Here is a 12,959-nt window from a genome sequence, read left to right as displayed (position 1 = left end):
TTCGAATTTGACAAAAGAAGAAAGAAGAGGATATGATAGCATTAGGAAAAGGAAGGACATAGTGGTAGAGAGAGCTGACAAAGGAGGGGCGACAGTGGAAATGAATAAAGCGTGGTATGAGGACAAGGTGAAGGATTTGGTGGATAGGCAATATGAATTGGTTGACAAGAAGAAAGAAGAAATTATCGAAGAATTAAAAGAAGAATGTAAAAGGAAGGGACTTAAGAAATGGATGAATGAAGATGGAAGAGTGCCGGTATTAAAGGGTTTTTCAAAAATACACAAAAAGGAAGTAAAGCTTAAGCCAGTTATGGACTGTAGGAATAATTATTTGGAACCGCTAGAAAGTGAATTCAAACCAGTGTTAGAGTGGGTAAGAAACAGACAAAAGACTTTGGCAGTTAAAGACAATAGAGAAGTAATAAATTACACCAGTAATGCTAAAATTAATAATGATTGCATTTTGTTTAGTTTAAATGTTAAATTCATGTTCCCTAGTCTAAAGAGAAGTGCTATACTTGATACGATTAAGAGAGTTATGGAGGGAGAATGTGTTAAAGGCTGGAAATGGGAGAAAGTTAGAAAAGCCCTTAACTTAAAATGGGAGTTTGTTTTCTGTAAAGTTAAGAATGGCATATATAAGATTAAAGATGGTTTAAGTATAGGATCTAAGATAAGTCCGGTATTGTCTGATATCATTATGAATGTGTGAGCGAAGGATGTGGTAGAAAAGGGGAAAGAAAAGATGCGATTTTTATGTAGATACGTTGATGATTGTTTTGGGATATGGGAAGGATCAAAAGAAGAGTTGATAGATTTCGTTGGTAGTATTGAAGATAAGGAGAAGGGAATAGAATTAGAACTAGAGACAGAGCAGGGAGGTGTATTATGTTATCTTGACATTTTAGTGAGTAAGGATGGGAAGAGCATTAGGACTCAATGGTATCAAAAAGAACGTAATGCTGGTATTTATTGTAATAAGAAAATTAATGTAGATAAAAGCACAAAAGTTAATTTCATAAGAAATATGTTAGAAAGAATTACCAAAATTTGTAACAAAAATGTAGAAGAGGATGTGGAAATCTTTAAAGAACAGCTGTATGAGAATGGTTATAAAAGTGATATCGTTAAAACATCTGTGGTCTCTGGGAAAGGTAAAAATGGGGATATGGAAAGGCATTGTAGGGCTAGGAGAAGATACCGAGATTTTAAAAAAAGATGTTAAGAAAGCAAAGGGTCAAGGTGTATAGAAAAGGTTGTTGGTTGTTGGACATTGTCAAAAGCAAAGGGAAGGAAAAAGAAAAAAAGAGATCACAAAGGTGTCATTTATTGTATACATTGTAAGAATTGTGATATGAAATATATTGGGGAGACGAGAAATTATTGAAAGAAAGAATTAAACAACACAAAAGTGATGTGAAATATGGCATAGAAAATAACAAAATCTTTAAACACGTAAAAGAAAAAGGACATGATGTGAACTGGGAAGAAGGTATTGTGCTGGAACGGGTAAAATGTTGTGGCTGAGAAAGTGGAAAGAGGTCTGGTGGATAGAGAAGGAAGGGGATGTAAACTTAATGAATTGGAGAAAAGGTATCAGCATTAATAAAGAATGGAGAAATATTATTGATAAATACAGAAAAATGTATGTGAATTAATGTATTCAATGATTGCTCCTTGTTTTTTCTTTCTAGTAGAATGTAATGTTTTCCCATTGGTCAGTTCAGATAGGTTTCCATGCTTCTGATTGGCCGTATGAACGGGCCAATGAGAGAGCTGATAGGGAGATGAATTGTGTATATATACTTGACGGCAGACGCCATCAAGTGCCGTATTGTGTATAGTAGCTTTTTGTGTTACTCAGTATATATGTCTGATGAGGATCTTGGCTAGAAGCTCGAAACGTCACGTGTAAATGTGTTTTTATATTAAATAAGTGCAGTCTTGTTCAGCAATGTGTTTATTTTCATAAGTTCTTCAAATATAAGTTCTTTAATAAGTTCTTTAATAAATTCTTTAATAAGTTCTTTAAATATAAGTTCTTTTATTATTATAAAACGGACCTTATTTTAAAAATGTAACTCGTAAATAAAGCCATTTTGGTAAATATAATTCCTTTAAAATATTGGTGAGAATACCCCTAAATTCCCGTATACACTTTATTATCTTGTTGAACACCAGATAGAAGTATTGTATCAGGACTATTTTTCGAGGAGTGATTAGAAAGTAAGGTTACAAAGCCTGCAGTGAAATGTGTATATATTATTTCATACAACCAATACAGCCAACACATAGTACATACATTAGGTTATTTTTCGACATAGTTTTCATATCGGTTGAGGCACTTGTAGCATCGTGGGATGAGTTTTAAGATTTCCTCCTGGTAAAAATCTTGTGCTTGCGTGTTCAGCTACTTTATAACGAAGTTTTTCACTTTCTCATCTGAAGCAAAGCGATGTGACGAACGCTTCCGAACGACATTCGCAAAGTCAGCCATCAAATGCCGTAATGTGATCCTCCTGTTGTCCTAAATCAACATTCTACACGAGCTATGTTCAAATCTGTTGATGCCGTGCTGCGTTGGTAACTGCACTCCTCGTCGGTGACGTTCTCTCTACCAACCGCAAACTTTTGACACCATTCTGCGACATATTAACTAGACATTACAGTCTCTCCCGTAAACCTCTACCAGTTGCCAGTGAATTTCATCCGCGGTTACATGTTTCACCACGCCCGTATCCAGGAGTGGTCTCGATGGGCCGTCCCCCTACAATTTTCACGATAGGCTTGTAAATTAACTATAATATGCTGATGAACTACAATACGGTTGGATCGGGCCCTCCTAGCTTCAGCCGGGCCCCTCATACATTTTTGGGCAGGCTACAGGCTTGTGTTTCACCGACAGAAATCGAATAACTGAGCGGACTCCTTCGCGACACCAGTTTTTCAAACGAGTCGCTATTTGTGTTTACATGCAACTAGCGCCGTTGGTGGCGGATAGCTGAAGCACTGCACAGTTGCCAATTCCATGCACTAGATTACAGCACACTTCTCATTCTTCTATAACCGACGAAACGGCAGAAATATCGGTCTTATAACCACCTTAGTTTCCGATCCTCCCTCGTATGAATGTAAAGATACAAGATAATTCAATTTAATATAAAATTTTAACGATAAGCGAAAAAAAAGTTAGTGCGTAAATGCAGTTTTTGGGAAACTTTTACCCTGAATCTGTGAAGAACATAAGAACGCAGTAGAAAGCATCAACACAAGAGACTGTTGTGAAAAAGGAAACTAATATATATATCCTTTCTCTTTCATAACGGAAGACAGTTTAATTAAAACAAAAGCGAATTCCTTTGTGAAGATGAAGATGTTTTTAAGCTTTGTTTACTCACACAAAAGAGCGCTTTAGCTTTCATGTAACAAAGAATTGTTAATTAGTACACAAAGTGAGTGCGCTTTCAAACAAACTGTTTATTAATTAATATTTAATTAATTACTAATCTTCAAATATGGAGTAATTAACTATTAATAAGGGAAAGGTACTTTATTTCCTTCCCTTAAAATGTACATTTCTACAATGAGTTTAGCTATGCATTCGGTTTTGTTTATAATATTGTATGTTTTATGAAGTTATGATTTGAAATGTAGTTCTAACTGCATCTAGTTTAGCTTAGTTAACTAATGTATCTGCACTTTTGTTAATTTTGTTTTCGTATTGAAGCACCCGTGTGAGAACCAACAAACCACAGAATGAAATATAAATTAACCCCTTACGTTCCAGGTGTCTTTTTCCTATGTGCGTGTTGTAGTACAGGGTTTTCATGTACTGTTAAAATACAGTCTAGACCGCTATATAGGGCATAGTTATTGTACAAACGCGAGAATAACATTCACATTATTGATTAAAAATATTTGCATTGTGGAACATTTGAACTGAAAAAGAGAAATTTTGATGTCCTAAAAGGATTTTATGCTGCTTCAGATTGGCAACACTGATCGGACATCAGAATTCTTTTTTCTTTCTCCGATCTCGAAACACAATATCGAAGTTGCACATCGTTTATCGCCAAAACAAACACAAGGCTCCCATAGACCTGCCATCTACTGAGACAAAAAACCTTTTTTTGCCTTTCTGTCAGTGAAGTGTTGTCACCTAAGGAGAAATAGAAGAACTAACTCGTGCCTTACATCCACTAAAAATTTCATCAGCTCCAGGATTAATACGACACGTAACAAAAGTTACGTGTTCATGACATCCTCATAGATATCACTGGCATTTTGCAACGGAATACGTTATGATATCCACACGATTGTCACTAGAACGCAAGGGGTTAGTTAAACTCTGAGCTTTAGGGGAAAAATTGAAATCACGAGCAAGGGCGGATCCAGGCGATCTCCTGAGGGGAAGTGTAGAAAGATTCTCAGTTTACTCTCTCACCGAGCTTTTGTAGCACTGGGGCCTGTGCCACTGGAAGAAAGGGGCGGACGACCCTTTGTTACCCTAGATCAGCCCTGGTCGGGCTAGTAGGGATACTGGACTCCGGCCTATGACAAAGAGTCGTACGAAAAGTGCTCATTCTTATTATAAAAGCAAGACACTTCAATCTGTTAATCATGCTCCTAATAGGTCGTTAGGATTAGAGTTATCGTTACCTATGCTTCCCCCTACCTGACGTCATTATATGTGGATGGCGTGTAGTCAACTTGAATACAAACCGAAGGCTTGGGTAAAACAACTAATATACGTAAAAGACACTATCGCATGTAACAAGTGCAACATTGAAAAAGTTCTAACATGCTTTCTACATATATTATACCTCTACTTCTTCCGGTGCGCTGCACATTACCCTACTTTTCCTCACGTACCACTAAGTTTGCTCGCTCTACCGAGTTGAATGCTCTAAACTGAGAATATGAAAACTAGGAGTTGGAACCAACTGTGCATTGCAATATTTCGATTAGTGATGATTTCAGAGAATGGCCCAAGGGAAAAATTTCCACGAGGTCATAACATGATCAATGTGGATTACCAATATTTTTGCAGTACTACTTTTGACCCCTGTGTATTGAAAGTCCCCTGGGGAAGAAATCTAAAAATAGTGCTGTTTCGTATTGTCTTCAACTCACGCAAGTTCTCAGCTGCAACAAAGCCTCTGAAATTACGAGTGTACATGTATGAAGTTTTACGTATAGAAATTTTCGTGATCCTTGTTTACAAGTCACCTTTGGAGTTAATTATACATTGAAACCTCAATTCAGGATACCATAAAAAAAAGTGTGCGTATTATTATAATATTGTTATTGTATCTCAGTAATATTTTTCACAGCTTACTATGGGAAACTGCAAATAAAAGAAGTTCATGAGTGCACACTACGAACGAACGCCTATGATGTTCTTGAAACTAACAAATTGATTTGTAGGATTTTGTGTTTATTTGTACACGCAAAATATATTTGAGTTTCATTTGTAGGGCCTACACTAATTCTTGAGGTATGCACGAAAGGCGTATTTAATATTTTGTTTCGGGAGAGCTTTCCTAACTTTCGGGGGGGGGGGGGCGTTGCTTGAAAATGCGAAAATTCTGCAAGATATTTCATATACTTTATTGTAGTAAGTAAGATTTCGGGGGGGGGGGGCTTAAGCCCGGAAGCCCGCCCTAAATACGCCACTGTCTTGCACGTAGTTATCTAATATTGTTGTAAATTAGTTGATTTCCTTATGTAGACCGTTCATGTTGTGTTGACACCGAGCTCTCACGTCTATTACTAGATGTCTCCTCTCTCTAGTGACTACTGTCAGTGTTTCAGAAAAAATGTTCCAGGGGGCACTGCTGGTGCTATTCTATTTATTATCATATTATAGAAGTATTATTTTGGCCTCTCCGGGGGAGCACTCTCAGAGCTCCGGGGTACATTGTCCCCTCCCGCGAAAACTAGGGTTGCCATATTTCCTTGACCCAAAATACGGACAAGTCTTAAAATGACGAGCCATCAAAGATACGGCGCCCAAACACAGAATAAATATTTTGAAATTTCTTACTTAAAAATCACCTTTTAAGGTTATTACACAATTGTTTATTGTAATACTTAAAACACTATTGAAATCTAACATGTTTAATTTTTTCATTAACACACATAAATCATGCAATTAAGTTAGGTATATTAAATCTAACTAAAGAACCTTGTAATGGAAAAATGAGCCACATTTGATTGAACCTACTTTATTAATAGTAACTAAAATGTAAGTTACATGATGAAAACACAATTCTTTTCGCCCGATATTTTAGCGATTCCCGACTCAAAAAATTTTGGGGGCAGCTCCAAAACCTGTCAAATACGCACATTTTTCTATTTCATGCTTTGTACGATACGGACACGGACACTGACCCAAAAATACAAACAGTCCGTACAAAATATGGGCAGATGGCAACCCTACCGAAAACATGTCTTTAAGAAACACTGACTGCAGCTCTCTCTCTAGTAACTCTAGTATCTGCTGATCTCTTATCTTCCACAGTGGGTCTCTAGAACCGGGAAAGTTGAAATGTACTCAACACCGTTAAGCACGTAGCTCTTTTCCTGCTCGTAGAATTTATCCATGATTTTGCACCAGGCCCGTATCCACGGGGTGACTAGGGGGCGGCCCCCCTAACATTTTCACGGTAGGCTTGTAAATGTACTATAATATGGTGATGGACTATAATCAGTGATGAAAATTTTCCGGAAAATTTTGAAACGGAAAATTTTCTGGAAAATTTTCCGATTCATAAAAACATACTCCACTTATTCCTACATCGTTGTTTAGCCGTGATGTGAGGTGAAAAATTTTCTTCTATATTTTTCCGGAAAATTTTCCGTTCTTAATAAATATCAGTGATCAAGTAACAGTTCCTGAGCATTCATAAAATTGAATGAAATTATGTATAGAAATGTTAAAAAGTGAAAGGTCGTTTAAAGAATCTGAAAATTTTCATGGCTCAGACAATTTTCAGTACTATGTAGGAACAAGTGAAACAATTTTTCATGAATCGAAGAATTGTCTGTCCTGTACAGTGATGAAAATTTTCCGGAAAATTTTGAAACGGAAAATTGTCCGATTCATAAAAACATACTCCACGTACTCCTATATCGTTGTTTAGCCGTGATGTGAGGTGGAAAATTTTCTTCTATATTTTTCCGGAAAATTTTCCGTTCTTAACAAATATCAGTGATCAAGTAACAGTTCCTCAGTATTCATAAAATTGATTGAAATCATGCATAAAAATGTTAAAAAGTGAAAGATCGTTTAAAGAATCTGGAAATGTTCATGGCTCACAATTTTCAGTACTATGTAGGAACAAGTTAAACAATGTTTCATAAATCGAAATATTTTGTGTCTTGTATGGAAAAATTGAAGAACTTTTTATGAGTCGGAAAATTTTCGTCATTTTGAAGCAAAAAGTAAAACACCTTTTTGTGAATCGGAAAGTTTTATTGTTCTGTAGAAACAAGTGAAAGGAATTTTCATAGATCGGAAAATTTTCATCACGATGTAGAAACAAGTGAAAACACTTTTCATAATCCACTCAGTTTTGGATATTATGTATAGTTATGTTAGGTGGAAAACTTTCCACTATATTTAACTACACATTGAGATATACAATTCCTATAGTGGAAAATTAGACAGTAACAAATTATAATATTCCAATTAGATTTTGGGAACCAGAAAATTTTCTAATATTTCAAGTTGGGAAGTAAAAATTTACATAGTGTTTTTTTCTCTCTCTATTATGTATATCTACTTATTTATAAATGTTGCAGAATGTAAATCTATAAAAGTAGTAAAGCTATGATAAAACCGTCTTATGCGTATTAAACTGACTAAATCTAATATTGTAAGATTAAAGGTGGATTCTGAGGGAAGAACGCATTGAAGTTTTTGAAACATTCTTGAAATGAAGAATTGTTAGATTTTCACTTCATGAAACTTTTAAAGATAATATTTATTACTAATAAATTTTACGGCTAAACAACGATGTAGGAATAAGTGGAGTATGTTTTTGTGAATCGGAAAACATTCATGACTTTTAATAAATTGAAATTTTAAATAATAGAATTGGATATTTGTACTCTACGAACTCATGTTCTCTGCACTTTGCATACACACACACACACACACACACAGAGAGAGAGAGAGAGAGAGAGAGAGAGAGAGAGGGAGAGAGAGGAGTTGAATTGAGTTGATTTTGAGTTTAACGTCCCTTTCAGCAGCGAGACTATATAAGATGGGACCATATGATTAACGTGAAATCCGAACTACATGAGCTCCCGCTGGGAATCGAAACCAGGTCTTCCATGCCAAATTCGCGTATGCTAACCGCTTAGGAACGAAGGAGCTCGCAGATGAAGAGAGAGAGAGAAACATTGTGTAAAATTTACTTCCCAACTTGAAATAATAGAAAATTTTCCGTTCCCGAAAGCTAATTGGAAAATTACAATTTGTTGTTGACTAACTTTCCTCTACAGAAATTCAATTTTGTAGCTGAATGTGCAATTAAATATAGTGGAAAATTTTCCATCTAACATAACTATACATAATATCGAAAATTTTCCGGCTTATGAAAAGTTTTTTCCACTTGTTTCTACATCGTGATGAAAATTTTCCGATCTATGAAAATTCCTTTCATTTGTTTCTACAGAGCAATAAAACTTTCCGATGCACAAAAAGTTGTTTTACTTTTTGCTTCAAAATGATGAAAATTTTCCGACTCATAAAACGTCCTTTAATTTTTCCATATAAGACAGAAAATATTTCGATTCATGAAAAATGGTTTAACTTGTTCCTACATAGTACTGAAAATTGTGTAAGCGATGAAAATTTTCAGATTCTTTAAACGATCTTTTACATTTTTACATTTCTGTACACGAATTCAACCAATTTTATGATTGCTGAGGAATTGTTACTTGATTACTGATATTTTTTAGAACGGAAAATTTTCCGGAAAAATATAGCGGAAAATTTTCCACCTCACATCACTAACTATAATATAGTTGGGTCGGGCCCCCCTACATTTTTGGGCTGGATACGGACCTGTTTTACACTAAACAAAACTTAACATCCAAAATACTATCACACATAACATATAGTCTTGACTCTGGCCACCAAACCGAGATAAACACATACCTGAGCTCGAATCAAGACATTGGAATCAGATATAATTAGGATACATGCAGTATCTTCGTAAGTAAAAATGCAAGATTTCTTTTAACACCGTGATTTGAGAAGAGTTAGGGGAATTTGCCTCACTACATTCCCTTGTGCACGTTTATGAATTACTTTCCCCGTACTTAGCAGCCCAAACCCGTCCTTCTGTATACGAACGGTATCCATCGTAAGAAATACCAAAAATAGAGCCCTCTCTAGACAACGAATCGTAGCAAAAGAGACAGTAATTGTTGATAGAAAGAATGAATAAACATTGTTAAAAGCGAAACATTGTTAGTACTTACCGTGAACACTCCTCGGCGCCTGCAGACACAAATGAAACAAAGGCGCACAAAAAGAAACAAAATAAAGGCTTTTTCGAAGCCATTTCTATTCCAAAATGTACGCGATGGAAAATGTCAGCGTTTACTTGATGAACAAACTGTCGTTTCGGAACTTCACACCATCTTCTTCTACCGTGTCTTCACAAAGGAGCTGGAAAGAAGGAAAAGGAAAAAGAAGAGTTAAATGTAAATACACATACTAGAGGGTTCTTAAAATGTAAACATTTTAAAACAAAGATCATTCGAAAAGGGTGCAAGCATTTTCCAACATTCTTACACACATAGTTCTTTAAAAAAAAATAAGTATAACTATCAGTAATTGTGGAAATCATATGTATTTTAATGTAAGTAAACACTTGCTTTACAGATTAATAACTTCGGTGAAAAATGTTAACGACAAATTGATTAGCAACTTCAAAATAATGGGCTTGTCTTCATTCTTATCAGGACCGGATTTAGGGGAGGTGCAAAGGCGCACGTGCACCCTCCCTTCGTTGTAAATGTACACTACCTAAAATGAGAAGCTAGTACTGAAAATAGCAACACTTTCCGAAAATTTCTATTGTGATGTTTCCGTTTGGGCTTAAAACGAACGAAAGTTTTTGGAAAATCGATAGTTTAAGTCAATTTTCTAAAAGTTGAAAGAAAAGGATTCGCCGAGAACAGACATTTAGCATTTCCACGGCATTTCCTCATTCACACATCAGTCGCCTAAAAGCCATATACAAAATTCCAATTTAATTCAAACGTACTGGTGGTTATTGGTGCAACTCCTCAGAAAATCCTGGACTCGACCGTGATTCTTATGTAATCCAAAGTTGGTATCGAATTTGATTCGATGCCTAAACTAGTTGTCTGGTTGACTGTCAAATAACGTAAGACAATAACAGATTTATTACGAATATTCGTTCACAATACTAACTTGACAATTCCTTTAATATACATTGAGAGTTATATATTTCATCAGTGGCGTATTTAAGGGGGCTTCCGGGCTTAAGCCCCCCCCCGAAATCTTACTATAGTATAGTATATGAAATATCTTGCAGAATTTTCACATTTTGAGGCAAAGCCCCCCCCTCGAAAGTTAGCAAAGCCCTCCCCGAAACAAAATCGTAAATACGCCACTGTATTCCATATATAGCGGGAACGGTAGCTCAGTAGCAGAACGCTTACCTCTGGAGCGTAAGGTCCCTGCTTCGATACTTGGCGAAGTAAGTTTGTGGTGGACAACAACATGTAAGTCGGTTTTCTCCGGATGGCCCCGTTTACTCCCAGTTCCTCATTGCACCAAATCTTCCATTGTCATTCATTAGCCTTAATAATAGTCTTCCTTAGCTTAAAGGACATAATCGCGGAACATTAAACTGAAAGATTTCTCATATATAGGATTAAAATAAAATGTAATTTGTAGTTTAACGTCTCACGATAATGGCCTTTAGGCTTTCGTGGAATGAGAAAGTGGGAGAAAATACAAGTACCCCGAAAAACCCCACAGACATGATATTTTCTACCAGAAACTTATATGACACCATCACTTACCTACAGTATCCCCTAATAGGACTGGATTTAGGTAGAAACTTCTAGTATTTTAATTAGGGAAACTACTATAATATTGCATAAAGTAAAACGACGAATAACGCATTTTCAACTAAAACATAAAAACACTTATTTCCGAATACAACGAAGAATTTTCCCGAATGTGACATAATTTGAAAAATACAATATTATAAGTATTTTTTTTTTACAACTGGAAAACAATCTCTAACTGTGATACACAATAGTTACACAATTCTCCCATGTAACATAAGTTTACGTTATTATATTTAATAAAACAACCATTGTATGAGGGAAGTGGCAGAAGTGATGTTGCATTTCAATAGACCGATTGGGATACCAATATATTTTCATGAATTGAATTTAATGTGTTATTGGTAAACTAAAGGACCTGTTTGAAAGCTATAGAAACAAAAAGAGCATTTTAAAACAAAACATTCAATATTAAAAAGAGTGCGACATCTATCACCAAAATAAAGACAAGAATAAAAGCAGTTCATAAGCATTGCAACCAGTCGTTTTTTCAACAAAAAAAAAAAAAAAAAAATGTTCCGGGAGGGCACACTTAATATTCCGGGGGGCACTGCTGGTATTATTCTATTTATTATTATATTATAGACATTATTTTGATCTCCTTTGGGGGGCATCCTCAGAGCTCCGGGAAGGCAGTGCCCCCCAAACAACACGTCTGGAAGAAACACTGATTACAATAATATTAGTGTAAATTGTGCGACAGATTTCAGTCGGATCAATGTAAAAACTAATTCTTAAGCAAGAAAGTGGGCAGAATAGAATTAAAGGCACACAATGCAAGCCACCAACACCCAGACCAGGGGCGCATCCAGAAATTTTCGTTGGAAATAGTCCAAGTCTCTTCTTTTTGTGTGTGTGTGTGTGTGTTGTGTGTGAGGGGGAGGAGCTAATACTACAAGCCACGACGTCTATGTAGATTAAACGGGTATTATTTTGCACTAGAAGAAACAATAAGTAATCGTAAAATATTTATACCTGTATTTTCAGAAAAAAAAATATAGATCTAGATTGTTTTCATAAGAGAACTAGTAGTCAACAGATAAAATGTAAAATCAATTGTTCATGCTACATCAATCATTTCCATGTTAAACAAATGAAGTTTTATTAAGAAAGTGTACAAATGTATGGACGTTCGTAAACGATTTATTAAGACACTGGTATGGAGCGTAGCGCTGTACGAATCAGAGACGTGGACATTGAGAAAAGCTGAAATATCCCAGATGGAAGCACTTGAAATGTGGTGTTGGCGCAGAATACTGCGCATATCATGGACCGAAAGGAAAGGAATGAAGACGTACTAAAGGAAGCTAATGACGGACGACAGATCATGAAAATAATAGGAAAAAGAAGAAACAGCATGCTTGGCCATTTTATTCGACACTCCGATTGGCTCACTGTGCTGATAGAGGGAAAGGCAGAAGGAAAACCAGGAAGATGAAGACCAAGCATAGAATAAATAGATGCAGTTACGAAGAACAGGCCTTATTAAAGTATAAAGCAGTTCTCCCAAGCGAGAGAAAAGTTTTAAAATTTCCATGTTGCCCACCAACCTATGGTTGAGGTGAACAAGAAGGAGACAAATGTATGGTGAGTTAGAAAGTTTTTGAGGAGATCCGGACACGGTAGATTCCCCGTGGGTACGCCCCTGGCCCAGACGTGAAAATAATATTCAACGAAGATATACTTTGGAAGACGCGCAATAAAATACTGAATTAGTATCGTTGTAAATTTCAATCATAAGCTACGAAAAACTGTTAAAAGTACCTCCCCTACATTGCACTTACTTTTCTTTAGATACCGATATAGGTAAATAGCAAAAATGTATAAATAATTAGGGA

General features: G+C 35.9%; 1 protein-coding gene across 1 annotated transcript in view; it reads right to left on the bottom strand.

Annotated features, from left to right (window-relative positions):
• The window catches only part of LOC145678735 (C3 and PZP-like alpha-2-macroglobulin domain-containing protein 8), a 1,617,316-nt gene that overhangs the window by 1,325,465 nt on the left and 278,892 nt on the right, over window positions 1-12,959 (bottom strand). Inside the window, exon 3 of the mRNA XM_081749186.1 lies at window positions 9,496-9,685. Within this exon, the coding sequence (XP_081605312.1) occupies window positions 9,496-9,578 (83 nt within the window). The 5' untranslated portion in view covers window positions 9,579-9,685. The remainder of the gene's footprint in view (window positions 1-9,495; window positions 9,686-12,959) is intronic.

This window comes from Thermobia domestica, chromosome 2, assembly GCF_964235325.1.
Source record: "Thermobia domestica chromosome 2, izTheDome1.hap1.1, whole genome shotgun sequence".
NCBI lineage: Eukaryota > Metazoa > Arthropoda > Insecta > Zygentoma > Lepismatidae > Thermobia > Thermobia domestica.
Note: the sequence above shows the minus strand (reverse complement) of the source record. Positions and strands in the feature narration are given on the sequence as shown.